The sequence below is a fragment of the Sardina pilchardus genome, chromosome 18, assembly GCF_963854185.1.
Source record: "Sardina pilchardus chromosome 18, fSarPil1.1, whole genome shotgun sequence".
Lineage (NCBI taxonomy): Eukaryota > Metazoa > Chordata > Actinopteri > Clupeiformes > Clupeidae > Sardina > Sardina pilchardus.
Window position 1 is genome coordinate 15,023,912 of NC_085011.1, and position 19,093 is coordinate 15,043,004.

Below are 19,093 nucleotides of genomic sequence, written 5' to 3' on the forward strand. Positions count from 1 at the left end.
GGCAGGCCAACCTTAATACATTAGCCTATAGACAGTTCCATTAAGGTCTGTGGAATATGGTATCAATAGGCCTACAGAGTAGGCTAGTAAACTCACAGGTTCACTCTTTTAAATCACAGTGACAACAATGAACATAACACATAATTTAGACACATGCTACATAGAAACATAATTATACATCATGACAGTATGGAATTTATAATATGTTAGCATAGCCATGGTATGTTGGTGATGTGTATCAGTCACTCTGTGATTTTCATGATCTGGCTCTAGTTCTAACCTTTTGTGTGTGTGTGTGTGTGTGTGTATGCATTGTAGCACTTTGAGATAATTTATTTGATGTAATGCGCAATATAAAGAAAATGTATTATTATTATTATTATTAGTTCACTGATGAGGAGCTGGACTGGGCCATGGAGCGGGTCATCAGGTGCGTTGCGTTCCTCACCCTGGACTTCCTCATGCCTGCTCTGAGGGTTTGCGTGCGGATGGAACCCCGTTCCAAGCCGGCCCCTGTGGCTCCACAGCGCCACCCGGTGGCACTAGTGCAACCTGCTCCTGGCTGTGGGGAGGACCTCGATGGATCACAAGCAGGAGGCGACTGGTGGCTGCAGAATGCAGAGACCCTCGTGTTGGCCAGCACACCACATCCTCACTTCCTGGTCACCAAGAGGTTTGGAAAAAACAGACAAACCTGCACCAAAGTGGGCAAATTTGTGACCGCTAAGGCTCTGGAGATTCCGTCATTGCTCCTGGAGATGGCTCCAGGGTATTCCATCTGGGACAGGGGCTTGTACGACAGTTCTCTGGACTTTTGCAAGTCCCTGAGAACGAACCGGCATCAGCCTCCGAGAAGGGAAGCCTTCCTGGACCTGATCGAGGGCACAGCAGAGCAGCTGGTTGGGATGAGGCAATCGCAGATTCAGTGCAGCGGAGACGTTGTGGAACATGAATTCGCTGATTTCCGGAGTCGGATCATGGGGCAATTCATTTTGGAGTCCTCCAGATGCTTGCTGGAGAGACTCATGAATGCTCCGAGCCACCTGCAGCTGCTGTACACCTCCAGAGTCGGGGCAGAGATGGAGGAGGTGCCAACCCTTCCACAGGTACCGCCGAACTGCGCTGCTGCAAGTCCTACTACACAACAGATTACCTACATCAGTGGTTCTCAAACTTTTTCTTTCATTCCCCACTTTCATCAAGGGGGCTTTCTCGAGCCCCACCTGTCCATCATCGCTCTAAAAAAGTAGTAGGTCAAGCTCAAAAATGTAACATTTATTGACATAATGTCATTTGCTAAATATAGGCTACATCAGTAGGCCTAACAAATAACATTTGAAGACAGATTATCACTTCAAAAATAGAGAAAATAAAAATCTAAATCAATGACCAATAATGTCATTTATTGACAAGGTGTCCATCCTTGCTTCAAAAAAAGCTGATTTCCAAAAATAAAGAAAAAGGGCCAACTATATGCTACCATTGTGTTATAAATGAAGGTTCACCAATCTCACAACCTCGTTCAAAATCTTATTCAGGTCAGGCCTTGATATGACATAAGCGCTTCCCTGAATGAAACAGTCCGTCCGTTGCGCATCGGGCGCTATACCCTCTTTATCATGGCCTGCAGACCATTTATTTTACCATCTGTGCACCATCCGAGCAAAGTCTCTCACATTTCTCATTTGATATCATATTCTGCCAGGTAGACTAATTGTTGAGAATGTGATAGCTCATCAGCAGTGGCCCTACTTTTGACATACTCGCAGAATAGAATATCTTCGCTCGCTGTCAAGTTAACAAAGCGGACATAAGCAATAACTAAACCACCTTTGTTACTGTCCGTGGCCTTGTCCACTTGCAAGACAAAACATGAGTGTTTCCGTTTGTCAAGCAGTTGTTCTTCGAGATCGCAAAGCAGCAATTGTATCGTTGGACAGATAGCCAAGATATCCTTCAATTTCACTGCGCTCGTCTTGAACATGAACGTTCTTTTTTTGTTTCCGCTGCAATTAAAATGCCGACGTCAATCATTTTTTTTCGAATTATGGTTCCAGGACAGACTGACATTTTCATCTGGTCAATGATACAAGAGCCTATATTAGGCCTACCTTGTTTGTGTGTGTTTTGTGAGATGGAGGTGCATGCTCGTAATTATCAATAAAGGAAGGCATAGCCTACAGATTAAAAAAAAATCTCCGGTTTTTCACGTCAGCTCGCGCCCCACCTGGCATGTCCCACAGTTTGAGAAACGCTGACCTACATTATCATGAGAATCTTCTCACTATTATTTACAACACTGGCCTACACAACAGATTACCTACATTATCATGGGAATCTTCTCACTATTATTTACAACACTGGCCTACACAACAGATTACTTACATTATCATGAGAAGCTCTCTATGCAAATACTGTAGATACAAGGATGTTTATTTGTCAAATGCATATGATTACTAATGTAAAGAATGCAGTGAAAATGTCAGATAGATAGATAGGCAGAAATGTATACATTTATATTATGTTCCAAATATAAATAAAACAATTGGTGAGTAGGGCTGGGCGATATGGCCTAAAAACAAATCCCCGATTTTTTCACAAAAATCCGATGTACGATTTAAATCGATTTTCTCAACAGCCCCCAAATTCAGATGCAGATGACAAAGAAATAGTTCCAAAAAATAATTGTTTATTTTTATTTCTCTCGGAGTTAAAGAGACCCTATGCAACTTTTTCATAGTCATAAAATCGCTTAGAAATCGTTGTTTTGCTTGACTGACCAGTTTTATCGAAAACAGTAATATTTCCTCCCGCCCCCAGTGTCCCTATCCGCTATTAACCTTGCAGTTTGTTCAGGAGACGATCGTTCCCTGTTTACATCTGGAAGGCTGAGACGCGTAAGGAACAAGAAGAACCACGCTTGCAATTTATATATTTATATATAGCCTATATATGTGTAAATATACACGCTAAAGCTGTCGGGGGAGATCTGCAGAGAAATATGCAAGCATAAAACGAGCGAAAATGAAAAACGAAACCGAAACTTGAGATGAAATCGCCAATCCTGCATAGTTTCTCTTTAAAGTGCAATCAACAACAACTAGCCAAAAAGGCAATATGGCAGGTCCTGCCATTGTAAACTGTGAAAATGTAACATGACATGTAACCTTATGTAACCTAACATTCCACAGCATCAGGTATCTGTACATGACAGCATAGGGTACTTTTTTCTAAACTTTTCTAAACATTCTTAGCCAGGAATACAAGCCTACTGTATCTACCACCTCTGGCTTTAGACATGCCCTGTGGCATGTATCATGCAAACATCTTTAGGCCTTAAAAAAAAAAAAAAAGGCCTCTTCTTAGTCTTCATCCTAGACAGAGGAGACAAATTGTGGGAAATATTAGGCTACTATAGTTCTGTAAACATACATGCACAAAATTATCACTTTTCACAAATCATATCAAACGTAATGCTCAATGCAAATCTTTATGTTGGACATTTTAAATTATGCTAAATAGTCAGTATGAGACAGGAAATGACCGTATAGGCCTACTGCTGATGAATTTACATTTTCCATCAAACACCCAGGCATAGACATATTGCATGTGGACTCTGTTTAACTGCATTAAAATTGTTTACTAAGTTAATGTCATATCATCCACCCACTAGTCAGCTGTTCTACTTACTGTAAAAAAAAAAGGTCGCAGACGAGCGCAGACGAGCCTCCCCCCCCTGGATCAAAAGGCTGAGCCTTAAAGGGATCCTTGCAATGAAGTCTTCCTCTGTGCCCCTCCACATTTCGTTTGGCACCAAGACCCGCTCATCTCCCTGCAGGAGTAGGGTGTAGTGGTCCGCCCCTGCGCTCACACCTTCCACAACCACCTCCCGCCTTGCAGCGCCAGAATCCATGATCTGTAAAAAATAAAACACAGCAGTGTTGCAGGTGATATCCTACAAAACAAACCCCCTGCCCCCAAGTCTACACCAAGTTTGGGGTGTATTTATTTTAAACAAAGACAGCATATTTTAATAATTGTCATTGTTATGACTTACTGTGATGCGGGAATACACGGTCGTATTCCATTTTAGACCAAACCCCTCCCGCGCAGATGCCTTCAGATGAGAGACGAACAGGTATTTATTGATATCCAGAGGTGTCAGCGCAGCCTCCCTCCACAACGCCACTGCCACTGGCCTTGATCCATTTTTTAATTTGATGTCTTCTACAGGTACTATCTGGCCCCCAGAGTTCACCTGTCTTGGAGCTGAAATCTGTGAAAACAGAAACATGCAGACAAAAATGGAAAAGTTAGGGCTGTGCAATTTAACCAACCATATTAGGTTTGAGCAATCCACTTTTTCTAATTGAATCAAGTAAGGTTAAGAATATATACTAAATTCACAAAACATGAATTTAAACAAAATCATGTTTTTCTTTCAAAGACAATGAAAATCGCGTTGCATTTAGAGATTTGGAAACCAACCCAACAGAATGGACTAACATATAATTAACTGTACTTACGGAGTCCACAAAGCCCTGCAGGGTTATGAACCCCTCTGCAGGTGGGGAATGAGCATCCCCAGTCTCCATGGGGAAGCTAGGCGGGAACAGGGCTCTGTCTCCCCTCTCCACAACTTCTGCGCTGATATGCATGTGGTTTGTACGGAATATCTCTGTACCAGGCCCAAAATAGGCCCTGGACCCCCTGATTGAGATCCTGGTAAAGGCGTATGACTGCCCTTTAATTAATTTGTGGGCCTGCTCTTCTGTGGGAGTGACCGTATAGACCCGAGCCCCATCAGTAAGTGCTGCCACCATAACTGAGCCCATATGGGCTGTTAGGGTGGGGACAAAGTTAAACGATTTTGCCTGAGGGCGCTGGACTGTGGCAACACAGGCCAGTTTAATGCTGCTCTGGCTATAGGGCATCGCTCGTCCTGGATCCATCTGAAAGGAAAAGGAAAATAAGATTTCAATGTGCTGTTATCTTTTACCTTTACCAATCATTTGGGAATCACTTCTCATCATCATCATCATTAACATCTGCACAACTATTAAGTTACAATAAAAGAGTCATAATGAACAGGAACAAAACTACATTTGTAAAGAAAATTATATATTTGTATAGCCCATATTAATTATTTAGGAATTAGTGCCTGCAAATTGTATTGACACGGTTAACGTTAACCTCCGATACAGACGCTACTTGAAATGAAGACAAAATGTTCTGATAGATTTTAGCTGTCGGCGATGACACCAATTCAAAGCAATAGCTACATCCGTCGTCCAGTCAAGAGAAATAACTTTTAAAGTCTGAAATGAACAATATCGTTTAACTGAAATACAATTGCAAACGTCAACGACCGACAGTTCAGTCTGAATTGGATAACTCTTAACGTTATGTCGATAGTTGGAACTTTAACGTCTCGACGGACGCTAGCTAAGATCAGCTAACAGCTAGACTGAGGTGATCTTTTACTGATTAGATGTCTGAGACCAAAACCGGGGACATAATCCCAAAAATGTGAGGAAAAAAACTAGGACATTTTCAGTTTGACGATCAATCTGATTGAAATATACAAGTTTTATCTTTTTAAAAAAAACGGGGACATGGGTAGTTTTTCTGTATTTGCCCGGGGACAGGCAACCACAAAAGGAGACTGTTCCCTCAAACCGGCAAAGTCTGGTCATCCTAAACTAGCATATTGTTATACATTCAATAAGAAAATAATCATATATAACTTTTAAAGTCTGAGATGAACAATATCGTTTAACTTAAATACAATTGCAAACATCAACGACCGACAGTTCAGTCAGACTTGCATAGCAGCTAGCTGCTAACTCTTAACGTAAGAGCCATGTTGAGAGCCTATAGCTGCTAGACTTAACGTTTCCACAGACCCTTGTCGAGACCAGTTAGCACATTAAATAATAAAAAATAATAATAATAATAGGAACTTCCGCTAACCGAGTCATTTTACAGCATTACATTAAAAAAGAAAATAATAATAGAAACTTACGTTGGGTGTGAAAAGTTGAGTGAGTTGAGTTGAGTTGTGTGACCGCAGCTGCCAAACAGATCTGTCAAAGTGAGGAATATGGCTCTGGAATCTGACCTCTTTAACAGAAAGAGCGCAAAGAGATGAAGAAGTACAGCGCGCATGCGCACTGAATTTGTACAGTGATTTCCACTAACGGACAGCTTGAAGAGATGGTTGACAGACATCACCATGGAAAGCAACCATCGTGATGCCACGCCCCTACATGCCAGGCACTTAATCTCTGCTGTAGACTAAGCTAAAATATATAATATAAAAACCTTTCCCTGAAAATGAAATTGAGCCTAGAACTGATGCACATGTAGGGTGCTTAAGAGGCTGTCAGTGCAAATTTAAGAAGAAAAAAAAACATTAGTCTGAGATACCGACTTTTTCAAATAAGTCCTCCTTGCAATGTGAATGTGTTGTTGTCTTTTTAAGGCTACAGTACATATCTCGCAGTGTAGCCTACATTGAACGTAAAACATGTAGCCCAAAGCCATCGATATCTCAAAGTTGCGACAGCCGTTGACTTCCATGTTAAAGCCAGATTAGCGCGGTCACGTGGTTAGTGGGTAGACTCGGTAGTTCCCTCGGTCCCTGGTTTACTACGGGATTGACAGCAGCGATCGCATTAATATTTACGGTGAATACTCGATGAAAATTACTATAAACTGCATTTCCACATACATATACATTACTCAATGAAAATGCATTATTATGCACACGACTATAAGTTATGTAGAAAAGTCGTATTATATTCATTCATTCTCAATGGAATAGTTCCCGGAAGTGCCGCCATTGTTTGTTCACGGGAGTCAACGGTAGTGTCACAACTTTGAGATATCGATGGCTTTGATGTAGCCTAATAATGTTTAAGAATGAAATAGTCTAAAATAATTATTATTACGACTAGGACATTCTAGTTCTCATTTTGTTGCGAGGCTACAGCACTGAAGCGCCAATGCGCCATTATCCACCATTTATTTAGTTATCGCGTTATCAGAAGCCATAGCCTACGTCTTTCACTGTAAGGTTTATATTTCATGCATTCGCCGCCTTTAGCAAAAGCCCCATCAACAGCGGAGTGGCAATTGGGATCGTTATTTGTAAAAGTTCGACTGGACTGTGCGACCGCAGCCCTACTTCACTTTGCTGCCCTCATAGTCGGCAAGCAGGTTGCCTAATAACGTGGGATGCGTAAGCATACGAGTTAGGTAGGCTACAGACTGGGCTAGTTAAGATTTTAAATGAGTGACCGCTTATTTTGCTGGGCCCAGCGAAAGCTGGCAATGTGTAGCCTAATATACCGCTGGTTGGTGTAGTACAAGCAGGTGTTCAGATTGGCTGTCTATCGGTCATTTACAAGGATGGAGCAGATCTTCCACACAGTACCTAGCCTAGTCAGTATGTCTCTTAGCTGTCCACTTTCATCAGGCAGCCTATATAATATTTCATAAAATGAGTTCTTCCCTGCTTGCTGCCATGTTGTCACTCACTACTATCACTATCATTCACTATTTGATAAATGTGCGCTCTGTGAGGAGGGGAGGGCAGAGCCCATTCTACGGTAGGCCAGAGGGAAGCGTTTAGCGGATGTTAAAGAGAAAACCGATTTTCGAAGTCGACGTGAACTACACACTCGAGTTAAAGAGACCCTATGCAACTTTTTCATAGTCATAAAATCGCTTAGAAATCGTTGTTTTGCTTGACTGACCAGTTTTATCGAAAACAGTAATATTTCCTTCCGCCCCCAGTGTCCCTATCTGCTATTGCAACCTTGCAGTTTGTTCAGGAGACGATCGTTCCCTGTTTACATCTGGAAGGCTGAGACGCATAAAGAACAAGAAGAACCACGCTTGCAATTTACATATTTATATATAGCCTATATATGTATAAATATATACGCTAAAGCTGTCGGGGAAGCTCTGCAGAGAAATATGCAAGCATAAAACGAGCGAAAATGAAAAACAAAATCGAAACTTAAGATGAAATCGCCAATCCTGCATAGTTTCTCTTCAATCGATAAAATCGGTTTATCGCCCAGCCCCATTGGTGAGATGTATTTCATTACTGTAAAATGTACAATGTAAATTAAATGTTAACTAAATCTTACCACAGGGATATGAGCCAGACAGAGAGTTTGTGTGGCAGCTACTCTGTAGGGCTGTCTCTGAGAACGTGGCTACGTTTCTGGATGAGGCGGTGGAGAGAATAAGCAGACAGAGAGGTGATATGAGACTTTCTGCCTTCTTCACGATTATCGATCTCATGGTCATTTGTGTCTGCAAAACCAGAGATGAAGAGATTGTTGTTGTCAGGCTAGATAGAGGTCACTAGCATCAGTTTGGCTGTGTGCATCGCTGTCCAGATTTGATGTTTAGAATATCAGCTGGTGATGCTCATCTATCCATGGCCTGCTGTTACAGCTTTGTTACAGACAGACTCAGATGGACTGAGATCTGAGCAGTTGGACGCGGGCCTGGACACAGAGGCTGACACCTCAGCTGCCCCTCCTCATCTGCCTGAGGATGAGCACAGCAGCATCTGCAGCATCAGTAGAGGCAGAAACATCAGCAGAGGCAGCAGCAGACGTAGCGGCGGCAGCAGCAGTAGTAGCAGGAGCAGCAGCAGAGGTAGCGGCAGCATCAGCAGAGGCAGCAGAAATAGCAGCAGAAGTAGCAGCAGCAGCAACAGAGACAGCAACAGCAGAAACAGGAGCAGTAGCAGAGGCAGCAGCAGTAGTAGCAGCAGCAGCAGTAACAGTGTCACCAGTAGCTCCACCTGCTATCCCAACACTCCTCTCTCTCGGAGATCGAGGGAGTCCTCCTGCCTTGCCATCACACCAGAGGCTGTTGCAACCATCGCCATGAGTTCAGATGAGGTAAACCCAGGGTCATTCACTAGCCAGCTGTATGCTAAACGAGGTTATTTTAATGGGCAAAGCTGACGTCCCTCTATTCACCTCTAAATATGTGTAGTTGTGCTTATCTTATTCTGTGAGTAGGGATGGGAATTGATAAGATTTTTCCGATTCCGATTCCATTTTCGATTCTGCGAAACGATTCGGTTCTTTATCGATTCTCTTATCGATTCTCTCATTTGGAGAAAATAACATCGATCAAGTAGCATCAACTTTAGTTCAGTTCAGAAGTGAAAAGAGAGGTTAGAGGTAGACTAAAGCCTACCTTACACTGACAAGATTTGGGAAAGATTCTTGAAAGACTGTAGTCTTTTGAGTAAAGTCTGAATGAGGGGCATTAGTTAAAAGACTACAATCTTTCAAGAATCTTTCCCAAATCTTGTCAGTGTAAGGTAGGCTTAAGACGGTTACATGCTGCCACTCAGACATGCCACCACTACGACATGCTTCCATTTAGACATGCCTCTATTTCGACATGCTGCTATTTAGACATGCTGCCAATCCGACACATTTTAGTACCCCCATTCCGACAATTTACAAATCCTATTTTTTTCCCAAGACAATTTAACGGACCCTATGAGCCCGACGGACGCAAAGTGCGTCAAAAAACACACCCATTTTTCTCTGTACATTGCTCCACGATTATTAGTCATAGCGAGATGAGACCTATATTGCATGAAAGAGCAGAACCGGGGCTTTAACGAGACTAGACAGTGTCTGTACGATCAAGTATGAAAATAAAATAAAATCATGAATTTAAATCAAAGTATAGGCCTATCATATTTACAGTCTATATTGCTCCACGCAGCCACTGCTCTCGCTTGGATTACTCCGGGACCAGGCATCGCAGGCAACAGACACGCATATCAAATGAAAGAGGAGAAACAGAGCTTTCCATTGATACCAAACACATCGATCCTTTTGTGTTATAAAAACAGACGAAGTGACGAACAAATAAGAATGTCATAGCTTCGGCTACCGCTACTTTCGTTTGATTTAGGCTACTCGTGAAACCATGGTAAAAAATATATGGCTTGCATGTCAGATAAAAGAGGAGAGCTAGAGCTATCCACAGATGCCAAATACAACCTTCTAGGTCATAAAACAGACGAAGTGACAGGAAAATAATAACTGTAACATTAATAGCCTATTAATTACCTCATGTCGGAATGGCACGTTGTTTGAAAAAAAAAGTTAAATACGCCACTGCGACCATGAAAAAAAAATATGTCGGAGTGGTGGGACTTTTTCCCATAAGGAGACATGCCTCCACTACGACAATTGGACGTCAATGTCGGAGTGCTGGTATGTCGGAATGAACGGCGGATACCGCTTAAGACATGTGCTGCCAGCCTCTGAGCCAGTCCGCCCCTTGTCACAGTCATCTTCTAAATTAAATGCATGAGATGGTTGCGTTCATTTAATGTTAACTGTTAAATAGCAGGTGCTACAACTAGGCAAATGGCACTAACATGAACGGTGAAACAGAAAAAAAGTGTTTGTTTAAAAGTAGGTACTATGCTAAACCAAACCTCTATAATTTCAAAGGTCTATGCTAAACTATACCATATATCCTCAAATTATGGCTAGATTATTTTATTTGCTTAGGCTGCACAAAGCAGAGGACTTTATTTGGGGCAGACGTGCACTGGAGACAGGCCGTCTGCGTGTTTCATTGTGAGACATGTAGGCCTACCGGTAGGCTATCAAAATCGAAAGATTTTCAATTTGGTTTGGGATTTAATTAATTTTGGACAGTTTGCTTATATTGCTAAATGTTGTGACTGATGACCACTGAAAGCTCGGGGGTATTTGATGCATCACGATTGCGTTTCATGTAGTTGAAACAGTGTCGGTATTTCCACCTGCTGTTTATTACGAGACAGAGCGCCGCTTTCATTCATTCATTGAATGTGGGTGCTGTAGGCTTATGGAAACCTTCTTCAGTAGGCATTAGCCAAGTAGCCTATATTGAGTATTTAGGTAGCCTATGCATGATTTAGCCTACTTTTAATTAAATACGTTGGCTGGAATGCCTCCAATTGTGTTTAAATGTCGTCTCCTGCTTCAGCCTCAGAACGGGGCGGCAAGCGAGTGTGTTGGAAACCCATGGTGTACAACGACTTTTAATTGACAACAATATCAAACCAACTAATCAACAATATAAAATATTAAGAAGAGCTCTTATTTATTTCAGTTAAATATAATTTCGGGTCATAATTTAAGGATTGTAAGCAACGTTTGCAATATTATTTTGGCTGCCAACACACGTTGCATAAAGACCGCAAGTTTTATCTGCTTTGCGTTCACGGGCTTAGCCTAAAGCCTACTCATTCCATCAAATAGATAAAGACACATGATAGAAACAATACCTTTTTTCTTGTTCTGTTGCTTCTTGATTGCCCTTGCACATAGGCCTAGCCTACACAAAGAGACCAAGAGAGGAGGACTTATGGCTATCGCACCAGTCCGCCCAATTTGCCTGTTTCTGCCAACTTATTAGGCTATTATTATTATTAGGCTATATCATTTATCATAATCATTATGAAGTTTAGCTACTGCTAAACACTTTTGCAGAGGTGCTGGCGGAGGTTTGCGCCCTCCGAGTGCTTTCAGTTTTGGACTGCATTTGTGCTCTAACGTCAAATGTAGCCTAACTTAATAACCTAACTTATTTAAACTAACTAGCATTTGAGACTGATTGGGCAATGGACATTGAACGCTGGTGTATACTTTTCTGCATTAGCCTTATGAAGTTTTGTGTTTGTCATGCATCGATAGGCTACATGTCATTGCGCAACCACTGATTGATTTATTCTTTTGGTTCGGTGTAGCCTACTTACAAAGTCATAGAACTCACTGTAGCCTATACGGAAATGTTTCTGCACATTGGTAGTATTTCCTCCTGTTGAAGAAATATCCACTTTGCTTTATACTTGCCCTGTTGTCATCCTTTCGGGTGTAAACCCATTCGTGCTGCATCCATGGCAGTCGCCTGCGCTGAACTCGACGACGCCACGGACATTGCGTATCTTGCGTAAGCTACGCAACCTGCGTGGCAACGTCCTTCGTGCCCATTGGAATCGATAAGGGAATCGTTTGCAAAACTGCCAAGCGATTCCAAGGAATCTAAACATGGGGAACCGGTTCTGAACGAGAACCGGTTTTCGATTCCCATCCCTATCTGTGAGACAACAATAACATGCTGAACACGAACCTGGCCATGTCAGAAATGGTCTTGGCATGTGTTGTGATACTAGTATTCATGGGTGTCATCCGGTCCCTTTCCACAGGTGTATAAAATCAAGCACCTTGATTATGAATGCAGACTGCATGGTGCTTGATTGACCCACCTGTGGAAAGGGACCTGATGAAACCCATGAATACAGTAGTAATGAAATTGTGTTCTTTCCCTGTTGCTCACTTGAGCAGGCCTCGGCACACGTGAAGTCCTCGGCTGGGGAGCCGGTGCGGCGGAGAAGGGTTTTCACAATCCGCTGGAAATCTAGAGTAAGCAAATATTTGTTACTTTTGTAAGAAGTTGAACATCATGCATCATTCATATACAGTATCTGTTGCTTCAACACCATCTCTCCATCTCTTCTAAGCAAACATTTAACGTTGTTACTTTTGTAAGAACATCAAGCATCATGCATATATCTGTTGCTTCAACACCATCTCTCCACCTCTTCTTTTTCTAGAGATCCGTTGCGCCAGCAGCAGGTATGTCTCACCTACAGCATTTGATCTCCAGTCATTCCGTATTATTCCCTCAGATTGTTGAGGTTCTGTCGTGAGAGATAGGCCTGTCTCATGTGATGTGCTCTGTATTGCAGTCGAGGAGAGACCAGTCGAGGAGAGGACCAGGAGGCCATCACTGAGATCTCGCATTGCCTCGGCCTTCTCCGGGCTTCTCTGCTGCTGTAGAGGTCAAAGGTGAAATCTGCCCATCGGCCTTCTCCGGGCTCCTCTGCTGCTGTAGAGGTCAAAGGTGAAATCTGCCCATCGGCCTTCTCCGGGCTCCTCTGCTGCTGTAGAGGTCAAAGGTGAAATCTGCCCATCGGCCTTCTCCGGGCTCCTCTGCTGCTGTAGAGGTCGAAGGTGAAATCTGCTCATCGACCTCCTCCGGGCCCCTTGCCTGCTGTAAAGGTCAAAGGTGAAGTCTGCCCATCGGCCTTCTCCGGGCTCCTCACCTGCTGTAAAGGTCAGGAGTGTAGTCTGCCCAGGTTTCGCTTGGGATAGAAAATTCAAGACTAGAAGTCAACACCAAAGGGCCCACAGGGGTGTGTAGTTGGCTACTGATCTACACACCTTCATACACACCTGCCTGGAGTTGAAGCAGAGAGCGTACCTGACTGAACGAGGGCAGGAGGAGCCACACCATGTGTGTCTGTGCTGACACAAAATAAAATCTCTTCCATTGGATACATGAACAGTGTTGTGTGTGTTTGTGTGGATCTGCCACACACTAATTGGCTCTCAATGAACTCAAGCAAACATGAACAAGTATAGAATGATTTTGTTTGTCTTTTTTTTTAACAAACAACAAACTTAAACAAATTAACTATTCATATCCCCTACTCTAACCAAGTTGAACAGACACAGACAGGGGGACATATTGCAAACATTTTGAGCTTTGTTACTCATCATGCTTATGTAGACAGTATAACTATATATTTCCTATGGAATTACTGTTCATTCGTGCTCGTCAGTCGGTTTATCGCGACTTGATTACAAGATGGCGCCCAGCGGAGAGATTCTATGAAGGTACTGCTTGTAAACAGTCTTTTTTAATAAACTTCCTGTGCATTTCCAAAGTTCTCAGTATCTCGTTTTAAATGTCAGGACCCTCAGAAGTCTACCAATGCAGTGTGGAGTAACTTGGCTCGGCTGAAAACAGCGGAGTTCGGAATGCTGGGGGGTGAGCGAAGGTGCGTCTTCAACATGTGTGAGTACTTCGCAAGCTATTCCTTTAACTGTAACTTTCGGTACAGTTAAAGGAATAGTTCGGAATTTTGGACATAGGACCCCATTTCCAACGTTACCGAGGTGATATAGGTCGGTGGAGACCGTTTTTATCGCGTTTAACCCCTTCCTTCAGTTGCAGCGTTCCCCTTTGCTAATGCTGGTTCTGAGCTAAAGCATTTCAACGGTAACATCAGTCTGACATCAACAACAGTCTTAGTCACTCTACAGCACACCCGAGACAAGTCGATTAAAACGTCAGACTATCGATATACATGTCCGTGTTGATAGAATAATTTTAGAAATAAAACTAACCTTGCAACTCAATGATTTATTACATTTTGAGGGACTAGTTTCTCAATATCAATCCGCCACTGCCATACAGGGAACAAAGTAGGCTATTGCAATGCGATGCAAGGTTAGTTTTATTTCTAACATTGTTCTATCAACACAGGCATGTGCATCGATAGTCTGACGTTATAATTTATTTGTTTCGGATGTTCTGTGGAGTGTTTTCAGTGGCAGGCTGGATGTTACCGTTGACTTGCGTTATCTCGGCTCCAGGTTAGCACGAGATGAACGCTGCAACTCAAGGAAGGGCAGAAATTCACTGAAAATGGTCTTCACCGACCTATATCACCCCGACTAAGTTGGAAATGAGGTCCTTTGTCCAAAATTCCGAACTATTGCTTTAAGGTCAATTTCACACCGGCATTCTCCTTTAACCTGGGTCAGATCCTGCACCTTGTCACTCATCTTGTCAAAATGACAAAATTCTTTTCAGTTTCATTTTTGAGAGAGCTGATGACATCTTCAACCATTGTATTTTATTAGTGTCTGTTATTTTCATAAAGCGATTGCCACATTTCTCTTGGGATTAATCCAATATCAGTCCATCTTCACTCGAGTTCAGACTTTAATTTATTAGCCACTGCCCATGCAGACGCTGACGGGGTGTTTTCAGTTGTAAGTAAGTAACGTAAGTAAAATGGATTTATAAGGCACATATAAAATACAGTTTACACTGGCCACAATGCCATACAAGTGCAAGTGTTGTGGGACTGGATGAAACCAAAAGAAACAGCCTAGCATTGGACCCTGTCATCAATGTTGACCATAAAGATGGGCAATCTGGAGCCCTGCTTCAAATGGTAGCAGCCCAGATAAGAATCTCTCCAGCTGTGAATTATGTCAAAGCGTGTCAAATAACCACCCACACTCACCAGCCTTTTGATCATTTTATTTGGATCTGAACACCACATAGTGAACCCATCAACACATGCAGACACATCAACACCGTTGGCACAGACGAGCAAATGAGGAATAGAGAGATAGATTTAAGCAATAAGCCCCGAGAGGCCGTGGTTTCTACTGTATATTAGAACAGCTAAGGGGCGTTGTTAGGTACGACGCGAAGCGGAGCTGTTCGCTTACCTTAGCTGTTCTAACATACAGTATAAACCACGGACCCGAGTGGCTTATTGCTTTTCTAAAACGATTTCATGAAACAAACGCTCAGCAGCGAAAAAAGTAACGATGTATTCATAGATAATCATTCGTCCGCCAAAAAATGTATTCCCTCCATGTGAATGAGACGCAGCCACTCTAACTTTTGTGCTAGTTGTGGTAGCGCATTACTATAGAACGAAATGTGGTCAAGGTGTGTGGTTATACTGGAATAAACAACGGGATCGAACGCGCTTCAGCCAATCATAATCAAGGACCGGAACTACAGTATCCATTTTAGAAAGATCAATAGACAGAGAGATAGATAGTTTTTTTTTTTTTTTAGACTTTATGGTTCTGAGGTGAGGAAGAGCAGATGTCCGCTGAAGGTGGTGAGATGTCCGGTGTAGGCCGCGACCCACCAGCCGGCCTCCAGACGCAGGGTCACTATGTCGCCCTTCTTCAGAATCAGAATCACGCTCTGGGACGTGTTGATGTCGTGAGGGGCCTTGTGGTTGTAGGCGGCCACAATCTGATCCTCGTTCTTGATGAGCTTAGCTCCGGCTCCGTTGTCACCTCCGGCAAAGATGTGGTAGTTGAACTGGTAGACGCCATTGAATGGAGCAATGAACTGGCCTAGAGTGAAGAGAAGAACAAAGAGACACGTGAGGTTCTATTCTGCTGTATTCTGCTTCAGTTCGAAAGGGAACTACTGCCAAAACATCTCTACATGGCAATATGAAACTAGCAGGGCACTCCAAATAAGAACTGTTTTCCTTGGAATTTATACCCTGTGCAGTGGGTAGGATGCAGGGAAATTCTGTGTAGGGATCAGGGTGGGCTAAGCCACAATTTCTCAGTGGTGTATCTGCGCAATGTGCAGTCTCAAACCCAGCTTGGATGTACAGTGCAGGAGTTGGTGTTGAGTGTAATGGTAGATAGCTGATACAGTGCCTATAGAAAATCATCATACCCCTCTGAAATAGTTACTTTATTTGTCTTACAGCCTGAAATCAAAACCCATTATAAAATATATTTTTTTCAAGTTATAAAAGGGGTATGATGATTTTCTATAGGCACTATATAGCTGTATTGTAAGCCTGTGTATGCGTTTGGTAACCCCCCACCCTGATGCCTTAAAGGGGACATATTATACCTCTTTTTAAACGAGGTTAGAATTGGTCTCTCCCAAATTGAGCCGTTTCTGGGCTGGCCACGCCTCCGGCTGCGTGTATTGATTACGCTGCTCGTTTCACAGGTGAAAATGACTACAAACAGAGCCGGCATCCAACCACATATGTTAGACCCTGGTGCTAGGGTTGGTCAGGTCTATGCAAATTCTCTTAGTATCAGAATAAGGGAGCAATCCAAATGGCTCACAGCAGCATACTATTCTTGACAGCAAAGTCTTTCTACTGATCTACAGAAAAGATGGATGGTTTTTTTTTCACGCTTGGAGTGTTTATAAGAACAGTAGAGGCCTAAATATGAACACAAAGGCCCGCAAAAAGTGAGTTTTGCATAATATGTCCCCTTTCAAGGAAAATTCTGACCGTTTTTCACACAGATCTCTATTTAGTCACTGTGTGCTGTTAATATGAGACATTTCTTAAGTGTTGAATTATTCCTGGAAATTTCCACACAACATTTTGTTGATTTTGATCCAATTTGACCACTTTGCTAAGTTTCCCACCCAAAATTTCTACCAGCCTACACAAATGGAGTAGAACCGTAATTAAAATACAACATAAGAGAGGTCATGGGGAGCAGGAGAGGTTATGGAGAGGTCTATGAAGACTAGGATGGGTCATTGGAGACCAGGAAAGGTCATGGAGGCTAGGAGAGGTCATGGAGACTGGGAAAGGTCAATAAAAACTAGCAGAGGTCAATGAAGACTAGGGGTGGCTCTCAAACTCTCCTCGATCCTCGATGCTCTGTCCTCCAGGCTCGTTCCCACTGATCTATAACTAACACTATATACCTAGACTATCCCATTGCTGCCGCCCCATCATTCTTTATCTAGATCAGTGAGGACGAGAACCGAGGAAGGGAGGGAGGATGTATAAAAGATCAAATGAGAGGCACCCTTGGAAAGGTCATATGAGGCGAGGAGAGGTCATGGAGACTATAGGTCAATGGACACTGTGTGTGGCTTGTAGTGGACTGAAGGCTCTTCTAGTCTTACCTTTCGCGTAGGCATTGCCGACGTTGGTGAAGATACAGTCAAATATCAGGGTTCTGTCTATCTTGAAGGGTCCAATGTGTTTGTCAGTCTTCACAGAGAAGGAGGTGGAGAAGGCCACTTGGAAACGGTACGGAAGGGGCTTGAGTGCTATGGGAGGAGAACAGTTAGTCTCTGTCTACACACACACACACACACACACACACACACACACACAGAGTGAGAGACAGATGGTGAAATCTCTTGCCTCCATTCTTCAGTTCCTCTACTTGTTTCTCCAGTTGGGCTTTGGCCAGCCGGAGCTCCTCTCTCTGCTCTGCCATCTGAGCGATCATCTGTCTCTGCACGGCGCGGACCTCCGTCAGGTCACTCTGCTGGGTGGAGGCTGCAGCTACACCTGTGGCCTGGTGATGGAGGCCTCCACGCTCTGCTGCAGCCACAACCGCACCAGACCACAGCAACAGCAGCACAGCTCCAGCACTCTTCATGTTTTAGGGCGTATTCACACCAGGAAGGTCCGTTAGTTCACTTATTTGGTCCGGACCAATTTTTTTTTCTTTTTTTCTTTTTTAGTGCGGTTCGCTTTCACACCGTGATTAATTGCAACCGGACCAGAATTTATAAACAAAAGCACATGTGCTAAGGTCGTTCAACCATTGGCTGGTAAACGTGTAGGTGGGGTGAAGAATAGGAAGGCAAAGCCAAAGTTGGCCCACGTAAATACTATGTTTGCGTACTCGTTATTATCCTAGCAATATAGTTTATACTGTTACAGCTTTGCAGAAGTGCTTGAGCGTCAAGACCGTTTGATGCAAGTTTAACAATATCATGCTCGTAATTTTGCAACGACGAAGACGTGCAACAAAACAGCTGAGAAGAGCTCTCATGTGTGTCCAACATGCTAACAGCAGGCCTACGGAAGACGGAACTGGTAGGAGATGCAAAATCAAATTATTGTTGGCAAAAAAGCGTTAGCCCACTGCTGCTTACAGCTGTTGTGCGTCACGGAGCTATCCTACATTTCCCATAATGCGCAAAAACTACGGGAGCTCGTCAAATCCAAAAAAGGTAGATTTCTGTAACTGGGTCGGATCGAGGTCGGTCTGCTTTCACACCATAAACGAACCGCACCAGGGTTCGATAGGAACCGCTCCGAGACCACCTCCTCAGCTGGGTCTCGGTCCGCTTGTTTGGTCCGCGCTAGAGTTCGAGTGATTGTATTCACACCAGTCAAAAAGGTCCGAACCAAGCAAGAAACGAACTTGAGTTCGTTTTAATCGAACTAAACAAGGCAGGTGTGAATACCCCCTTAAACTCTTCAGCTCAAACTGGGGCAGCTCGTCAGCGTTAAACTCTCTAGCAGCTCTCTCCAGCTATCTGTATCTGACTCTGGTCTGTGGGCTCCTTTTATCCAAGAAGAGAGGGATTGTGGTTGTGTGTGTGTGTGTGTGTGATTTTGACATGAGGAATGTAGACGTTGATATCAGCCGTTGTGGGGAAATTAAACCGCTACCAGAGCATTTCCTGCTTGATG

General features: G+C 43.2%; 1 protein-coding gene across 1 annotated transcript; it reads right to left on the bottom strand.

Annotated features, from left to right (window-relative positions):
* Positions 1–15,711: 15,711 nt before the first annotated feature.
* Positions 15,712–18,144, bottom strand: LOC134063867 (complement C1q-like protein 4). Its single transcript, XM_062519611.1, has 3 exons — positions 17,807–18,144; positions 17,563–17,709; positions 15,712–16,013 (listed from the first exon to the last, which is right to left on the bottom strand). Exons 1-3 carry the CDS (start codon positions 18,045–18,047, stop codon positions 15,727–15,729), a joined length of 675 nt encoding a protein of 224 aa, XP_062375595.1. The 5' UTR covers positions 18,048–18,144; the 3' UTR covers positions 15,712–15,726.
* Positions 18,145–19,093: the final 949 nt, after the last annotated feature.

Coding starts and splice junctions, on each gene's coding strand:
- LOC134063867 (XM_062519611.1), bottom strand. CDS start 18,047: ATGAAGAGTGCTGGAGCTGTGCTGCTGTTGCTGTGGTCTGGTGCGGTT. Junction 17,710..17,806: donor AGAGGAACTGAAGAATGGAG/GCAAGAGATTTC, acceptor CTCCTCCCATAG/CACTCAAGCCCCTTCCGTAC. Junction 16,014..17,562: donor CGGCAATGCCTACGCGAAAG/GTAAGACTAGAA, acceptor TCTTCACTCTAG/GCCAGTTCATTGCTCCATTC.